The 16,767-nt window shown below is 50.2% G+C and overlaps 8 protein-coding genes across 8 annotated transcripts; 4 read left to right on the top strand and 4 right to left on the bottom strand.

The window, feature by feature from the left end:
* Positions 1-476: 476 nt before the first annotated feature.
* LCP9604111_3633 (uncharacterized protein) lies at positions 477-3,201 on the top strand (the record flags this gene model as incomplete). The annotated part of the gene is made up of 4 exons (XM_039071243.1): positions 477-569; positions 630-1,066; positions 1,115-2,480; positions 2,545-3,201. 4 exons carry the CDS (start codon positions 477-479, stop codon positions 3,199-3,201), a joined length of 2,553 nt encoding a protein of 850 aa, XP_038930296.1.
* A 199-nt stretch (positions 3,202-3,400) lies between these two features.
* Positions 3,401-4,075, bottom strand: LCP9604111_3632 (ESCRT-II subunit protein VPS25; the record flags this gene model as incomplete). Its single annotated transcript, XM_039071242.1, has 2 exons — positions 3,401-3,513; positions 3,577-4,075. The coding sequence occupies 2 exons, from the start codon at positions 4,073-4,075 to the stop codon at positions 3,401-3,403; spliced, it is 612 nt and encodes a 203-aa protein (XP_038930295.1).
* A 215-nt stretch (positions 4,076-4,290) lies between these two features.
* Positions 4,291-5,517, top strand: trm8 (tRNA (guanine46-N7)-methyltransferase; the record flags this gene model as incomplete). Its single annotated transcript, XM_039071241.1, has 3 exons — positions 4,291-4,457; positions 4,585-4,772; positions 4,853-5,517. 3 exons carry the CDS (start codon positions 4,291-4,293, stop codon positions 5,515-5,517), a joined length of 1,020 nt encoding a protein of 339 aa, XP_038930294.1.
* A 373-nt stretch (positions 5,518-5,890) lies between these two features.
* LCP9604111_3630 (LIM domain protein) lies at positions 5,891-8,272 on the bottom strand (the record flags this gene model as incomplete). The annotated part of the gene is made up of 3 exons (XM_039071240.1): positions 5,891-6,217; positions 6,282-8,203; positions 8,254-8,272. The coding sequence occupies 3 exons, from the start codon at positions 8,270-8,272 to the stop codon at positions 5,891-5,893; spliced, it is 2,268 nt and encodes a 755-aa protein (XP_038930293.1).
* A 1,512-nt stretch (positions 8,273-9,784) lies between these two features.
* Positions 9,785-11,365, top strand: LCP9604111_3629 (MCT family MFS transporter; the record flags this gene model as incomplete). Its single annotated transcript, XM_039071238.1, has 2 exons — positions 9,785-10,003; positions 10,067-11,365. The coding sequence occupies 2 exons, from the start codon at positions 9,785-9,787 to the stop codon at positions 11,363-11,365; spliced, it is 1,518 nt and encodes a 505-aa protein (XP_038930292.1).
* A 124-nt stretch (positions 11,366-11,489) lies between these two features.
* On the bottom strand, positions 11,490-14,634 carry LCP9604111_3628 (exosome catalytic subunit DIS3; the record flags this gene model as incomplete). Its single annotated transcript, XM_039071237.1, has 2 exons — positions 11,490-14,389; positions 14,439-14,634. 2 exons carry the CDS (start codon positions 14,632-14,634, stop codon positions 11,490-11,492), a joined length of 3,096 nt encoding a protein of 1,031 aa, XP_038930291.1.
* Positions 14,635-14,893: 259 nt separating this feature from the next.
* LCP9604111_3627 (carbon-nitrogen hydrolase family protein) lies at positions 14,894-15,949 on the top strand (the record flags this gene model as incomplete). Its single annotated transcript, XM_039071236.1, has 5 exons — positions 14,894-14,905; positions 14,965-15,057; positions 15,113-15,396; positions 15,452-15,530; positions 15,593-15,949. 5 exons carry the CDS (start codon positions 14,894-14,896, stop codon positions 15,947-15,949), a joined length of 825 nt encoding a protein of 274 aa, XP_038930290.1.
* A 359-nt stretch (positions 15,950-16,308) lies between these two features.
* LCP9604111_3626 (uncharacterized protein) lies at positions 16,309-16,738 on the bottom strand (the record flags this gene model as incomplete). Its single annotated transcript, XM_039071235.1, has 2 exons — positions 16,309-16,393; positions 16,479-16,738. The coding sequence occupies 2 exons, from the start codon at positions 16,736-16,738 to the stop codon at positions 16,309-16,311; spliced, it is 345 nt and encodes a 114-aa protein (XP_038930289.1).
* Positions 16,739-16,767: the final 29 nt, after the last annotated feature.

Genomic DNA, 16,767 nt, shown 5'->3' with positions numbered 1-16,767 from the left:
GGGTAGTTGTCCTTGTATAATTGAAGATACCTGATTGATTGCGACAAGCAGCTGAAACTTTTCTGAAAAGCCTTGGGCCTATTCAATGAATCGAAAAAGATAATGCAGGAGATGTATGAGTTCTTTGAGTTTTTCACAGATGATGTCCGAAAGAAGAAGGGGGGGTCAAGTATGAGAAGGCGTCTAGTTCTGTGATGCATCATGTTAAATTTCTGTCTTTCGGCCGAAAATCAGTCTCTTACAATATAATTTGGGGTGTTTCCTTTGTTAATGCTATTCTTCTTTATTTCTTGCTGTAGATCCAATATCTCAATTCCATCCCGGCGCGCTACGGTGCACGTGATCCGGCGTTCCTGACACGCGTGGGCGCGTCCCTGATTGCCTCATTCTAGTTTCACACTTGGATGTGACTCTCTTGGAGATTTTTCAATCAACAGCCCAGTCTTTAATCGCATATTTTATCTACAAATTTGGCTATGGCAGCTGAAAATGGAGACTCAAAGCTCTTCGAGCAGTGTTGCTTCTGTATTGTATGCTCCAAGGATCTTTCGAACGAATCCGCAGAACAGGTACGTGTTTTCCTGCCACTAGGACAGCCTGAACTAGACTGACAAAATAAACTCGTCTAGCTAGCCACTCTAATCGAGCAAAATGGCGGCGAGCCTCTGATTGTCCAACCCGGTGCCGAGGTCCCCGATGTGGCCAAGTTCAGCCATATGATCTCTACAACTATTGACTTCCAAGCATACGGTACTGCCTGCGATGCGTTGATCCCAGTGGTGAAGCCACAGTGGGTGAATAACTCATTGACGAAGCGGAAACTGGCCAACCCCCGCCAATACAGCCCAGACCCGCGTCTGTTCATGAACGATGTGGTGGTTACCTGCGGCGACATACCCGAAGGAGACAAGGATGCAATCATAGGGGGTGTAGTTGCGAAGGGTGGATTGTATTCTCCAAGAATTTCTCAACAGGTTACACATTTGGTGGACCTCACGGCCGACTCCGACAAGGCGCGCATTTTGCAGGCGAAGAGATTAAACGTGAAGATTGTACTACCACACTGGTAAGTTTCATGGTACAACAGCCAGTGACCCTCGCTGACTGAGAATAGGTTTGACGACTGCCTTAAACTTGGTCGACGAATCGACGAACGTCCATATACACTTCCAGACCCAGAGATTTTGCGCGCGGGTCCTGATACTCCAATCCGATGGCAAGATAATAAGGACTTGGTCGGTGCGTCGACAACAAATCCTTCTAAGTTGCCTACGCCTAGTTCGGCGCATCAATCAGGCCAACGCAGTGTCTTTGAAAGAAAATCCATTATGTTGTCTCCGGATCTTGCAATCGGCTCCCACTTGCAGGAGTCAATCCAAGCCGTCCTCGAACAAGGCGGTGCCAAAGTGACATCAAATATTGATGTAGCAGACATGTTAATTTGTCGTTACCGGGAAGGATTTTCATACCGCACGGCATCGCGACTGAACATCGACGTTGGGAATCTCGCATGGCTCTACCACCTCATGACCTTCAACACATATACTTCACCCCTCAGACGACTACTACACTACCCGGTCTCTCGCACTGGAATCCCTGGATTTGAGGGTTTGAAAATCAGTTTGTCCAATTATGTTGGCGAAGCAAGAATTTACTTGGAGAATTTGATCGCAGCAGCAGGTGCAGAATGTACCAAAACTTTAAAGCAAGAGAACACCCATCTGATCACGGCACACGGAATGAGTGAGAAATGCAATGCCGCGAAGGAATGGGGCCTCGAAGTTGTCAACCACTTGTGGCTGGAGGACAGTTATGCAAAATGGAAGCTCCAGCCGGCATCAAACCGGCGCTACAGCCACTTCCCTCTGCGAACCAATCTCGGAGAAGTCGCAGGCCAGACGCCGCTCGACCGCCATGTTTTGGAGCAGGTATTTTTCTCGTCCGAGGAGAATATTGCTCATAGCCCACGGCGCGCAATGCAGAGCAAGAACCAAAATATGGTTTCAATACAGCCTCCCGCTGAGAAGAAAAGGAAGATTGATGAGGATGCCCCGGAAACTTCGCTTGGGACTCCGCAGGGTAATGGGAAGTCACGCCGACCTATTCAAACACCCGCACGAACTCGAGTCATGTCCGAAGGCAAAGAAAATGAGACACCATCGTCGACCAGTAGCCGCAAGTCAAAAGAGGCGGCAGCTGCCCGGCTTCATGAGTATGTCCCGGACCTTGCGTTGTACGAAAAGGAAAGGAAACGCGTGGGGGGTGTTATCTACGGTGGCAGGCGAAAGTCAGATGAAGGCCGGGTTCAGGAGAACAAAAAGCGTGCCTCACCTGAAGCTGAGGATGAGAGCGATGGCGAGCAAGCAGTGGAGACTAAACGACAGAAAAAGTCACGGCCACCAATTGCTATGCACCTCTTGATTACTGGATATCAGAGATGGGTTGGTAAGGGAAACGAGAAGAAAGAAGATGCAGACAAGGTTCGTTTAACGACTGAAGTTATGAAAATATTGGCTTAGGATCTATCTATTGACACTTTCACAGCGAGGGCTTCGAGATCTCGGTATCATGGTGGTCCAAGATGCCCGACGATGCACTCATTTGGCCGCACCGTCGATCTTGCGAACTACCAAATTCGTTAATGCACTCGCGTATGCGCCGATGATCCTTAGCACAAAGTTCATTGACAGTTGCCTAAAGGAGGAGAAACTGCTTGACCCTTCCGATTTCCCTCTAGAGGATAAAGAAGCCGAGAAGAAGTACAGTTTTGACCTGTCTTCTGTCACAAAAAACGCAAAGAAGAACAAGAATAAAATGCTGCAAGGCTATCGCATCTACTGCGTCGAGGACATTCGAGGCGGATTTGATGCCTTCAAATCTATTGTTGAAACAAACGGAGGAGAGTGCATGCTTTACCGTGGCCGTCTGGCTATAAAGAACCATTCTCGGCGGGAGGAGAGCGACGAGGAAAGCGAATCGGAAGATGGAAGCCCTGTCCGCAAGGATGTCTTCCTCCTCAGCAGTACTGGAGCTAATCACGCTCGAGTCTGGCCTCGATTCCGCCAACTGGCGGTCGATATCAAGAAAACTCCACGGATTGTCCGGGTTGACTGGCTCCTGGACATGGCCATGTCGCAGCAGACACGTGCTGCCGACGAATACGAGCTGACCGATGAGATGATCGAGACAATGGACCAGTAGACCGATACCAAGGTATTGAGTCGACACTCTCATCCACTTAGGGCTTTCAACCTAAGAACATGGATTCTGTGTATAAGTTTGGAGTATCGGCGACGTGATTAACATGTCTTTTGGCCCGCACATAGGAAGCGCTTTGTTTATGTCACGAATAGCCACGATTTATCTCATAGAGAAATCCCAGCATCTCATCTTGAGCTGTTCAAAAGAACTTGACACCCTCCTGGCCCTCAGCGCCAAAAATCTGCGCCCTGCCCCTCTTAACCAGGACATTCAGCGAGCGCAACATGACATCAGTATCCATGCCATGGAACTCTGTAGACGCGAATCAGCACAGTCCGTAGACATTATCATTCACAACCGAAGACACAATCTCACCCTGCGACATTGCTCCCTCCCCATGAATAAGCTCATACACGGTCAGAACCGACCCCCTCTGCCCAGTGCCCTCAACCCACTCGACCAACACATCCGCCCACTCCTCAGGCCTCCTCCACCAAATCCACGCAACAGCCTTCGGCCCTTGCCCAGCACCATTTCCCAACCCCCCTAAAGACGACGCGCCTCCTGCATCCGAGATCCACTCCGCTCGCCGCCCACCGCCGCCTTCCTCTTCGCTCTTAGTCATCCAGTCGATGACCGCGCGGGCCTCGCGCAGATCAAGGCGCTTGCGCAGGGCCGTATTGTGGAATAGCGGTGTTTCGACGGCGTCGATTAGGGAGAGACGGTATTGGCGATGATGCCGGCACCAGGATTGGATCAGAGAGGACCATTTCTCGAGCTGCGAGTGGCGGGTTGTTGTGTTTGGTTGCGGGGTGAAGAAGGGGGGGAAGTTGTAGGTTGGTGGGAAGGGGAAGGGAGGTGTTGTTGTTGTCATATTGGAAGGGATTAAAGAGTGAAGATTGAAGAGCAGATAGCTAAATGGACCAAATAGAAGTAGAAAAGTTAAAACGAGTCGAATGTCGAGAACAAGAAGAGACAAGACGGTCGAGAGACTCCAAGCTGTGGAGTAAAAGGTGGGGCCCGGGGGATTTTCTCAATTTCGACTTCGGCCTTTTGGATTTCTCTCGACTGTCCCCTCTGCTCTTCACAATGGCCACCCAAAATCCGCCTGCAAAGCGCACCAAGCGCGAAGAGTACCGTCGCAATGTACAGGCCCAGCAGGAATCTACCGATGGCTCCGTCATCAAGATGCCGCAGAAGAAATTCTTCCGCCAGCGCGCGCATGCGAATCCATTCTCCGACCACCGGCTAGAATAGTATGTATCCTATCTGCCTGTTTCACGTTAAACTGCTGCTACGGGGTTTCACGGGATTCTCGAGCTCCATTGGCGACAATTCCTTCGCATCCGATCGAAGACTGATAGCTAACTCACACCCTAATAGTCCCCTCAGCCCCGCGCACATGGACTGGTCATCCCATTTCCCTGCATTTGTCGATCCGGATACATCCAAAACGAACCTCAGCGGAGGGCGGAAGTTGACCAAGGAGGTCGAAGTCGTGGATATCGGATGTGGATTCGGCGGGCTGATCGTTGGCCTGGCGCCATTGATGCCAGATACCCTGATGGTTGGTAAGTACAGCGCAGCGATATTCCAACTCATATATACACCCGGCCGAATGAGCACCGCAAAACTAACCACAAAACCACAGGCATGGAAATCCGCACCTCAGTGCTGGAATACGTCACCTCTCGCATCCACGCCCTGCGCAGCCAACAACAACGCCTAAAGAACAAAGCCGCGAACCCATCATCAACCGAACCCCAAGACGCCTCAACACAACCCGAAAGCACCGAATCAGCCCCGGCCCCAACCCCAGCCAACGACGATGAAATCGGCACGGAGAAAATCTTCCCAGGAAACTTCGAAAACATCGCCGCAATCCGCAGCAACACAATGAAGTTCCTCCCAAACTTCTTCGGCCACCACCAACTCTCCAAGATCTTCATCTGCTTCCCGGACCCGCACTTCAAGGCCCGTAAGCACAAGGCCCGTATTATCTCCGAGTCTCTAAATGCCGAGTATGCATTTGTCCTGCGGCCTGGCGGTCTGCTGTACACCATTACCGATGTCGAGGAGTATCACCACTGGGTCCTGCGGCATTTCCTAAATAATGAGCAGCAGGAGGGTGAACCGGCCCCTGCTCCGAGCAGTAAGGATCTGTTTGAGCGGGTTTCTGATGAGGAGCTTGCTCTTGATCCTTGTGTGCGGGTTATGAAATTTGAGACAGAGGAGTCGAAGAAAGTTACGAGAAATAAGGGAAACAAGTATGTTGCTGTTTTCAGGCGCAAGGCTGATCCTGAGTGGCCTGTTTGAAAAGGAGTGGAGGGAACTAGATACCTAATTAGAGAGGAGAGAGGAGAATATGGCAAGTTAGGAATCATTGGATATAAATGATATGACGATAAGAGGGGGAGGTGTTTTGGGGCGTTTTTCCCTCATTCTAACTGCATGCATGGCCAATATCATACTTCAACATCGCTCATCGCTCATCGCTGGCAATCTTCGCTTGCTAACAAAAACAAAACATAAGAACAAACACCCGAAATGAACCCGAAAAGGGGTTGTAGACGTGCAGACAAATCAAAAATCAAGTTATGCAACAATCAAACACCGACATCATGCGATAAAAGCAGTAATTTCGCTAAAACATGGTGGCCGTAGCCCGGCAACTAAATGGTGCAAAAGTCTAGCACATCCCAGGCGCCTTGAGACGGATACCCTCACATCTCTCACAGATAGCCAGTTGGACCGGACCACCGATGATGCGGCCCTTAGCTGTCCGCTTGGGCTCGCCTTCACGAACGAAGAATCGGCCCTCCGAACCGAAACCCTCGCCACACTCGTGACAATTGAAGCAGCTCTCGTGCCACTGGCCACCGATTGCGCTGACGACAACATCGTCCATGACCTGTTTTTTGCAGCCCAGACAACGTGGTGCGGTACGGCGCGAGTGGCAGTTGAGACACCACGCGAAGCCATCTTTCTCGACAAAGGGAGTTTGGGAATCGAAGGGCTATATGAAAAGAAATAGTCAGTTATCTTAAGGGCGAACGTATGAGAAGGGAATCCACACATACATCACCGCACTCTGCGCAGAAGAAGTGGCCGACATGCCATTCGGCACCACATGCCACTACCACTTCTCCTTCAATAGGGGTCTTGCAGCTCTTGCAACGGGGACTGAACATCTCGTGGAAATCTAGATGGCAGTAGAAACGTGGCACGCGAGCTTCAATGTCACTAGCCTCGGTTTTTGATAATCTCTCGGCTCTGTTGGACTCCGGTTCTGAATAGAAAGCCACGCATTCGAGGGGTGTGCTGCAGTGGAAACAGGTAAAGCACTCCGGGTGGAATCGACATCCGCCAGCGGTCACAATTTTTCCGGAAATGGAAAGCGTACAACGCTCACAGCTTGCAGTGGGGACACCAGTTCGTGTATAGGGCGAGTACCAACGGCTCTGCGATTGCGGTTTTTTCCCCGTCGGGTGGGGTCTAGCCGCTTGCTTGGAAGAAGCCTCGATCTCGGAGATAGTGGGTACTTTGATGTCCGGGATATTTATCACGGGAACTGGAGTCGGCTCAGAGACTTCAATGGTCGGTGGTGCTATTTCAATCACGGGTAGGGTTGGACGATCGGGCTTCGGCTGATCAACTGGTTTCCAAGTTTTGTCGAAGCTCACGATTGGGCGTCCCACTCGATCACTGACAGCTGAAGGCATTGGTAACTTTTCGCTGCGGTCTCCTCGTTTTTTGCTGGTAGCTGCGCGGATCTCGTCACTGCGTCTCTCTCTCCCATCCTGAGTGGGGACAAGTTCATCCTTTTCTTCGGGGGGAGGAGTCGGAGTAGCACGCTCGTTTCTAGCGTAGCCGGCCTTGTGTGACTCAGTGGGAGAAGGAGTAGGGCTTTCGTTTCGAGTGTAGCCGGCAACTTGTGACTGAGTGGGAGAAGGAGTAGCGCTTTCGTTTCGAGTGTAGCCGGCATTACGCGGCTTGGTGGGAGTGTCCTTGGGGGTTTCAAACCGCGAAATCTTATCCATCATAGGGCTGCTGTGAACTCTATTCTGCAACCAAGGCAATGGCCTAGGAATACGGCCTAGGGCGTTGCGCGGTTTGTTTTTCATTGCTGACGAGTCAGACTTGGAAAATTCCGACTTTGGTTCGGGTTCCTTCTTTGTCTCAATGGGCTCTTCGTATATTTGTTCTTTAGGGTTCTTGAGGATTCCTTTAAATGAATCGCTGCTGACAGTTTGCGGTTCGGGAGCAACAGACTCCTCGAGTTCGGGTAGTTTGAAGTTGACTTTGAGATTCTTCTTTGAGGGACCAGCCAGAGATGATCGTTTGCGCAGTGACTCCGGGCTAGAGTTACCATCAGAAGAGATACTTGAGCCAGTGGACTGGCTGAATTTATTGGTCAAGGGGTCATATTCTCGCGAACCATTTTTAACAGGGCTCTGGCTGCCCTTGTTGGCATCAGGATTTTGGTATGGCGCATAAGGGTTTTTGAAAGCTTGACCCGGATTCTGGTGCATCCAAACTAGCTGCGTGGCCTCATCCTGGGCCGCTTGGTGAAGTCCAACATCGTCCTCGATATCCATTTTCTGCAAGGCCTCTCGTAGTGCCCGTGCCTCTTCCTTTTCGTGTCGTCGTTGCCCATTTTCACGATAGGACAGAGCGGGAGATGCCGGTATTGATATGGTACGTGCGTGAATTTGTGCTGGAAAGACGTTCTTCCGGATCGAGTGCGTTCGTGGCTCCTGAGCTAAAGGACGACCCATTGCGCCGGCGGACGCTTGGGAATTTGCCCGGCGATGGGACATTGCGCTGCCTGACCGTCGATCTTCAACGTCATGCTCGACCGGGGTACGCATGGAGAATGCCGAGGATGCCCTTGGAGGAAGGTTATCAGACTGATCGCTAACTGCGGCTGCTTTGCCTGGGTATGGACGAGATCCTGTCGGACGGGCCGGACGATTCGCTCGCAAATCTTTCAAGTATGTTGCTGTTGACTCACATCAGCTCCGAGCCGTCCGACACCGAAGAGTTACTTACAGACTTGATCGTTGGACATGAAGGATGGGCCAGGAGGTGAGACTTTTCTCTGAGTGGGATGTTTATGCATCATGGAATTGCAAGGATCAGGGATCCAGGAGAAGATATACGGATAAGTACAGAAAAGAGGGACCCAGATGAACTAAGATGAGAAGAGTCTAGTTGGATCTACAATTGACGGTCTGAGCTGGCTAGCGTCATTGGGCTGGTCTCCCCTCCAAACAAACCCCTTGGGCCCGTCGCGAGGCAACGGATGACTCAGCATGGGTATCTGCCGATAAGGGCTTGTTTTTATGAAGCCCTATAAGCCCTTTTGGACAACAAGTGTGGATAATGCCAATGCCTGGCACTCGAGACCTTTCCCTTTCCAGGTTGATGCTCACCTCTTGCCGCTTTTTGATCACTGAGTAAAACTGAGCTGAATATTCTGACTTGATCACGAGCCATTATTGCGGAGCGAAGCGAACCAATAAATCATATCCTTGTGTGTACATGTCACGTGACCCTTCTCTTCTATCCTAGGCTTGAAATAATGCGGTGAACTATCATCGGCTAACTTGGGCAGAAAGACCCAACCGGCAGAATAAATATAGACTAGGCCTAATCGGGCTAGACGATGATTTCTATATCATGTCTGTCATCCGTCGACGAGTTTCATCTGCAACATAATTATCTCACTCAATGGGATCTATATCCTAAACACGGCCAGTATGCCGTGGAACTAATTGCGGTTATTTACTCGGAAAATATTCGAATAGGGAGGAGGTGTGAGAATAATGACACTAGCGCCAGCGTTAAGTAGAGGCTTATTCCTGATGAACGCGGCGTGTCCTTCCTCTACTATTCCGGATGTCGAATTGGGTGATAATGGGATGAGACACATTTGGAACGGATCGTTGAGGATCTCCGTGGCCACATAGAAATGGGCCACAGTCCATCTCCAATCCTGTCATTCCGGGTGAGCTAGGCAATTAAACGGATGACGATAAGGTACATTTAAATATATAAAAGTTAATACTCAGAATCTTAGCCCTATGGATACATGGCTCTATTCAAGCTCATCCATTATTGAAACCTTGGGATGTCATACTTGGCTGTGGAGTATCTTGTGCCGAGAAGCCGGTGCGGAGAGAATCGAGTTGGGCAGATGTGGGGGAATTTTTAGTCACGAGAATTGCATAGCTTCGGACGCGAGTAGCTGTATATTAGCTTCCTTCATTGGTCTGATAGAGCCGAATCTAAATAATAAACCAGGTCCGTCCTGGGGATCTCGCCTCTATACGAACCATGTTCCAAGGTAGGATTCGGCATTCAGTCCGATAGTCCGATAGTCCGATGACTCCAATTATTTTATTACCAATGATAAACTGATCGAAATCTAGTCCCTTTTTCTCTTAGCGTGCTCATTTAACTCTTTTGCTTCCTTTTACAAGAATCTCTATGTCGTGACGAAAACGGCAACCGGTTTCGGTCTTTAAGGAGCTCGTGATCTCGGAAAATAACAAGCCGGGCTTGTATCTGAGCTATCATCATGGCGGATAATGTGCCCATCGATATCATCCGTTCCCATGAGGACGAAGTGGACCGTGAGAGCGCAGAACAGAAAGAGACGTTGTATCCACTGTCGGCACCATTGGAAGTCGACGAAGATGAAAAATATAAGCACGATGTGGCCCCGGACGGTGGCTATGGCTGGGTCTGTATCGCCTGTGTTTTCTGGATCAATGCGCATACCTGGGGTATCAATAGCGTGAGTCATTAGTCTTCACCTTCAAATTTGCACCTTCGTCTTACTAACCGGTCTAATATCCAGAGCTACGGAGTCTTCCTGAGCTATTACCTCTCAAACGATGTATTCCCCAACACATCTGCCCTATCGTACGCTTTCACAGGCGGCTTGAGTATCTCCTGTGCCCTCCTGGTGGCCCCAGTAGCCACCCATATGATCCACAAATTGGGTGTACGATTTGTCCTCAACCTGGGCATCTTCTTCGAAACCCTCTCTCTAATAGGGGCCTCATTTGCAACCCAGAAATGGCATATCTTCCTCAGCCAAGGCGTCTGTTTCGGCTGGGGAATGGGCTTCCTCTTCGTGGGCAGTGTCGGCATCACCCCGCAATGGTTCGACAAGCACCGCGGCGTAGCGATGGGCATCAACGCCGCCGGATCTGGTCTCGGTGGCCTGATGTACTCCCTCGCCGTGGGCGCCATTATTCCGCGCTACGGGCTAGCTTGGGCGTTTCGTATATTGGGTATCATTTCGTGCGTCGTGAATTTGGTCTGTTGTAACTTGCTCCGGGACCGCAACAAGGCTGTCGGCAGTAGATTTACGGCTTTCCATCTGCCCCTCCTGCGTCGCCCGGAGTTTTTGCTCTTCCTCGGGTGGGGGGTGTTCAGTATGCTCGGATATGTGGCGCTGCTGTTCAGCGTTGCCAACTTTGCTCTCTCTGTCGGTCTCTCGTCACACCAGGGGAGTATTGTCTCGGCGCTGCTCAACCTCGGTCAGGGTCTCGGTCGTCCGTTTGTTGGCATGTTCAGTGACAGACTTGGCCGTATTAATATTGCCACTTTCCTCACTTTCCTCTGCGGTCTGTTCTGTCTCGTCATCTGGACTTCTGCTGACAGTATGGGTGTCGTATGCTTCTTCGCCGTTTTGGTTGGCACTGTCGCAGGCACGTATTGGGCTACTGTTTCTCCTGTCCTGGCGGAGATTATTGGTATCAGGGATCTCCCTTCTGGCTTAAGCATTACCTGGCTCACGCTTGTTGTTCCTTGCACTGTCTCCGAGCCTATCGCCCTTCAGCTCCGCAGCCATGGTATTGGTGGCGAGACTTCATATCTCCACGTTCAGATATTTACTGGATTCATGTATATTGGTGCTTCCATGTGTCTGTGGGTTGTCCGCGGTTGGAAGGTCGGCGAGCTGGAGCGTGCTCTGGCAAGCCGTGATTCCGTCGTCCAGTCTGGCCCATTGGCTGGAGTCAACGGCGGAAATGAGAAGCAAAACTGCCCTGCGACTATTTCCCCGGCCTTGGAGGCCACTGAAACAAACATTCCGTTATGGGCCCCGGTCAGCTTGGTACGCAGAATGATCTCGTTGAAAAAGGTTTAAATAACTGCGTAGCGCAGAGTACATACATTTCACACAAATGAACATACAAAAATAGACAATCGTCTGTCATTCATTTGATTCGAACGCCGTTTTAATACTAATCTACATGGATGTAGCTTTTGTTTCATGCCTCCGTAACCAAGATCCGGACCCTTCTCTTGCCGGCGCCACGACCTTCTTCCTTGACGGAGCTGACATTGACACGAACCTTTTGGAAAAGTTCAACAGTCACACTGCGTTCCTTCTCCGGGTGACCCTTCTCCTCCACACAAAGGGTATATTCCTCGCTATCAAACTCCGTAGTGCGGTGAGGAGCTAGCTCCCGTCTCTCTGCGACAGAACGAGCTCCAGATTCACCGGGTAGGACGAAGTCCTCCAGACGAACGACACCTTCAATGCCGAAGCGGGGAACGAAGATGACAACACCGTTCTCGAACACACGCATCACGTATCCTTCTTCTTCAATACCCGCATCAACACCGTCGGCGGCCATCTTCTCTCCACGGGCCTTGAGAGCCTGGCCCACGTAGTATTCAATACTAGCGCGGCCAGCATGCTGTGCATTGCGGTGACGGACGTTGATGTTCCGGCAGATGTCTTCTAGCTTGTTGCGGGTGCTGACACCCTCGATAACTGCGTGTCCATCCTCACCTTCATACCCAATGGCAGAAGCCAATTGCCGGTGAACCATCAGATCGGCATATCGTCGAATGGGTGAAGTAAAGTGGGTGTAAATGGGGGAGGCGAGACCGTAGTGACGGAATTCGGATTCGCCAAAGGCCCCCGCGCAGAAATACTCGGCAGAGGTCATGCAACGGGTCGCCAAGATACGGACCAGGGTGTTGAAGAATGGGTTCTTAGGATCGATACAACGATCCAAAGAATCAGCCAGAGCTCGTGAGCTGGAAACATCCAGCTCCATGTCTCGCTTCTTCGAGAGTTGTTTTTGAAGGTCCTCGAAATTTTGAGGCGGGGGAGTGGCGTGCCGACGTAGCAAGGCCGTCTGAGGAAAGGACTCATAGACCTTCGAGGCAACAGTGATATTGGCGAGAAGCATGAACTCTTCGACCAAGCTATTAGTGTCAAGCATAGCCTTGGTCTTGACGTCCGTCAAAGGATCGCCCACTTCATCCCCTTCACTCTCAATGCGGACTTCTGGGGAAGCGAGGTTCAAGGCACCAGCGTCCATACGCTTCTGACGGAGAACCTTGGAGAATTTCAAGAGAGTGCGCATGCTTTCGGTCAGCTCGTCCTGCTGTGATTTGTCGTCAATGCGTAACTGAGCTTGTTCGTAACTGAATGCTTCCCGGGAGCGAATGACCGACTTGCTGAAATTTGAAGACACTATCTCGGCATCAGGTGTCATCTCCCACTGAACCGAGAACGCATATCGTTCAACATAGGGCTTGAGAGAGCAAAGATCTGTACCAAGAAGGTGCGGGAGCATGTCGATACGCTTATCGACTAGGTAAACAGTGGTTCCGCGAATACTGGCCTCGAGATCCATTGGGTTGTTGGGTTTGACGAAATGTGACACATCTGCAATGTGGACACCAACCTCAAAGTTTCCATTTGGCAGAAGACGCGCGTGAAGTGCGTCGTCAATATCCTGACAGCCGGGTGGATCGATACTGCAAATAAGCAAGTCTCGAAGATCTTTCCGGCCGGTCCAGCCTTTATCCTCCTTCGAGACAGGAACCTTCCAATTATGACCTTCAGATGGAAGGCAGTCCAACACAGATTTCGGGAACGGCTTATACTGCACGTCGTATTCAAGCAATAAAGCCTCGGTTTCGGCACCCTTGGTTTCGAGCTCTCCCAGAGACCGAATGAAGTGACCGGTAGGATATCTCGAATCGCGGTCCCAAGAATCGATGGTGACAAGAATACGCTGACCGAGAATATCGCTAGCCTGTCTTGTGCGTACTCTGATCTTCGGGATACGCTTGTCCATGGGTAGTAAGAAAACGTTTTGTTGCCGTCTACCAGAGGCCTGTGAGCCAGTAGAATTCGAGTCAATGTGACCAACGTATTGACGCCAGCTGCGCTTGATAACACCAACAACCTTGGCAGTAGGCTGTGGCTTGCCATCCGAGTTCTTGCCATGGGCCTTTTTGACTTCTTCCTGGAGGGCTTTGCGTTCTCTGTCCGTTACCACAGCATCGGTCTCCTCAGTATCAGGGTTATCATTACGGGTCACGGCTTCCTCATCCACAATCTTAGTCGAAGGGCTCTTCCACTGGTCCTGTGGTAGTACTTCGACCACGACAGAATCACCCGCAATAGCGCGGTTACTATTATCACGGCCCAAAATGAGAAGAGGTTTATCGAAAGCCGCGGTCTTGACGGAGGCTTCCAGGTAGTTGTAAGGAGAAACATTGAACACTCCCTGGTGCAATGTCCCGGCTCGCAGACCAGTCGTGAGCTTTGACATTGTGAAATATTCAGGGTAGAAAAACTCCCCGCGGGTTGTCTCTTTGGCATCTCGCGCATCCTTTGACTCGCTGATCATATCCAGCAACATTTCGGACCCCTCTAAGCCGGAGACATAGTCGGATAGCGACAAGGCCGCCACATTTTCTTCCTTGCATTTCCGAAGATTCTCTTTGTCATCAGTTATGACAACAATTGCCGGTATCGCCTTCTCTTTCTTCCCTTTTTTTGCTGATTGTTGCAGGTGAGAACTGTACCAGGTTGCTACCATGCGCACGGCGCGATCGTTCCTGTCGTTGATTGTTTCCTCCGGGCCTCTGCGAACATGAGTCTCTCGGCGAAACTCGTTGAAAAAGAGGTAGAAGCGCTTTTCGTCTGACTTGACGAGGGCCAGAAGACGGTTGTAAAGTGGTATTGATCGGTTTCTCAATTCCTCGAGGACAGTCTGGAGGACAATCACATCGTAAAAAGCCCCAGTGTGCTCAAAAAGATCCATTCCATTAAGCAGCGCATTTGTATCGGGAACAATGTAGTGGCCTCGGGGGAATGCCGTTGTGCCGGCGGGGCGATCAGATAGGATGAACGGTGCAACTGTTTCGATTAGCAACTTGCTTGACCATTACCGTAATAATTTCCTTACTGTTTCCATTGGCATCAGCCGGCGCAATCGTCGGGCATTGTGAGCAGAGCTTAGAAGAGCAAGGAATATCTTCTCTCAAATAGAGCTCGCGGACAATCTTTTGCACCTTTCCACTTTTCGTAGACCTAACGAAGACCTTGCTGGTAACATTTGCGGCCTGCGGGTTGGCAGACAAGTCTCTTCGTAAACTCTTCATTGCGACGGTAAGATTCCACTGTCTAGCAGTGGCTGAATCTGTCAAAACCTGTGTGTCTTGTGAAAGATCCGAGGTGAGAGCCTTGGCGAGAAGAAAGGTTATCGCTGATCATCGCGATAACTAGCTGAGTCAGCATACGGGCTCGTCACTTTGGGGTCGAAAGATGCCATTTGATCGCTACAGGAAAGGTATTTTGTCATAGAGAACTTGGTTTTGGATTCTACTCTAGATCTCTTTCAGATTCTGAACTTTTATCACTATGGTTTTAGCGGTATGTGCTGACCATCCATCGGACGTGAGCCACCTAGTTAACAACTTGCTTTGATTTAGGCCGTGGGGCAGCTATGTTCGACTAGCAACATAACTTCGAACCTAGCTCAGTGCAAGGTGTTGGTTCGAAAGGCTGCTGCAGCAGGTGCCAAGGTGATATTATACTATTCCACAGCCAACTTTCCGATAGACAGCTCATATATGTTAGGTGCTGTTTCTTCCAGAGGCATCAGACTATATCGCATCCTCGGCAGAGCAATCCTACTCCCTCGCCCAGTCTGAAGAGAGAGCTAGCTTTGTGTCGTCCTTACAGAAAGATGCCGAGGAACAGAAAATCCACATCAATGTTGGAATTCATGAAGTAGCCTCTGAAACCAGGCTCAAGAATTTATTGATTTGGATCGATGATAAGGGAATCATCTCCCAAAAGTACCAGAAGGTCCATCTTTTTGACGTTGATATCAAAGACGGACCTGTACTCAAGGAGAGCGCGTAAGCCTTTTTTCAGATCCAATAGTTGACTTATCATTCGCTAACCTTCCATCAGGAGCGTCCAGCCCGGACAACAACTCCCTAGGCCATTTGATACACCTGTAGGGCGTGTTGGTCTGAGCATTTGTTTTGATGTAAGTAATGGACGTTGGAATCACATCGGACATTAACTTCTTACTCATGCTGGATCATTTAGTTGCGTTTTCCAGAGATCAGCCTGGCATTGAGGCGGCAGAATGCTGAAATCATCACATATCCATCGGCATTCACTGTTCCGACAGGAAAGGCTCATTGGGAGCCCTTGCTACGAGCAAGAGCTATTGAGACCCAGTCATATGTGATTGCAGCTGCGCAGGCAGGCCCCCATAATGAGAAGAGACGAAGCTATGGTCATTCTATTATCATCAACCCGTGGGGTGAGGTGGTGGCAAACCTGGGGGATGAGTATCAGGAACCACAAATCGCGACCGCCGATATTGATCTCGATCTTGTGGCGAAGATTCGGCGTGAAATGCCATTGCTTCGGAGAACTGATCTATATCCAGAAATTTGAGAGCCCTATTGTGAACAGCGAGGAGGCAAATGCCAGGGGCCCTCTTTCTCCAGTACATCCTGCAAATAGCCTATCAGATATCACTTCCATACAGTTTAACTTAAATCATTTTCATAATGTGCTTAGTGCGAATTATAACCATTTTTCTTTTGCGACCGGAGCACCTATAAGCAACATGACGGAAAGAAACTTCGAAAAGTGTAAAGTGATACAACAAGGAACGAACGAAAATAGATGAGCATGCAGAAAAAACCTGTCTAAGAACGAGACCGGAACATCATATCTGCCGTCGCAAGTAGTACAGACATAAATCGAAATAGTCCCTCTTTGATCTCTATGTACAACGTACAACTTGGCGTTTATTCCTTGACCTTATCAGGGTCCTCGAGGATACCCTCAGCTTCCAGTCTCCGACGAGCCTCTTCGAGAGCCCATGTTTGTATACTATCGCAATTGTCAGTATTCCAGTTGCGCGACGAGTATAAACGCCAATATTAAGGCACTAGGTCGGGATACAGGTTATACGTACGAAGTATCAGGCTTGAAAACGTATGCAACACCAGCGACCAAAATGCTTCCAATGAATCCGTAGTACCAAATGTTCTCCCAGCCTTCCTTCACGTACTTCTGGCCGGGCTTGACACCGAACAGCCACCCGGTGGGAGGATCATAGTGATCACCGTGATCCGCGGCACGGATACTGGATCGAGTTGAGAATGCCTGGGTCTTTTGAGACTGACGAAGCAGGCAACGCGCCCGGAGGATGTGCGACAATGGTCGGGCACTCATCTTGAAGATGGGATGAAGGAGGGTTGATG

The sequence above is a fragment of the Penicillium roqueforti genome, assembly GCF_015533775.1.
Source record: "Penicillium roqueforti strain LCP96 04111 chromosome Unknown scaffold_06, whole genome shotgun sequence".
Lineage (NCBI taxonomy): Eukaryota > Fungi > Ascomycota > Eurotiomycetes > Eurotiales > Aspergillaceae > Penicillium > Penicillium roqueforti.
The sequence above is the reverse complement of the archived record's forward strand: the minus strand, read 5'-3'. Positions and strand labels throughout refer to the sequence as shown.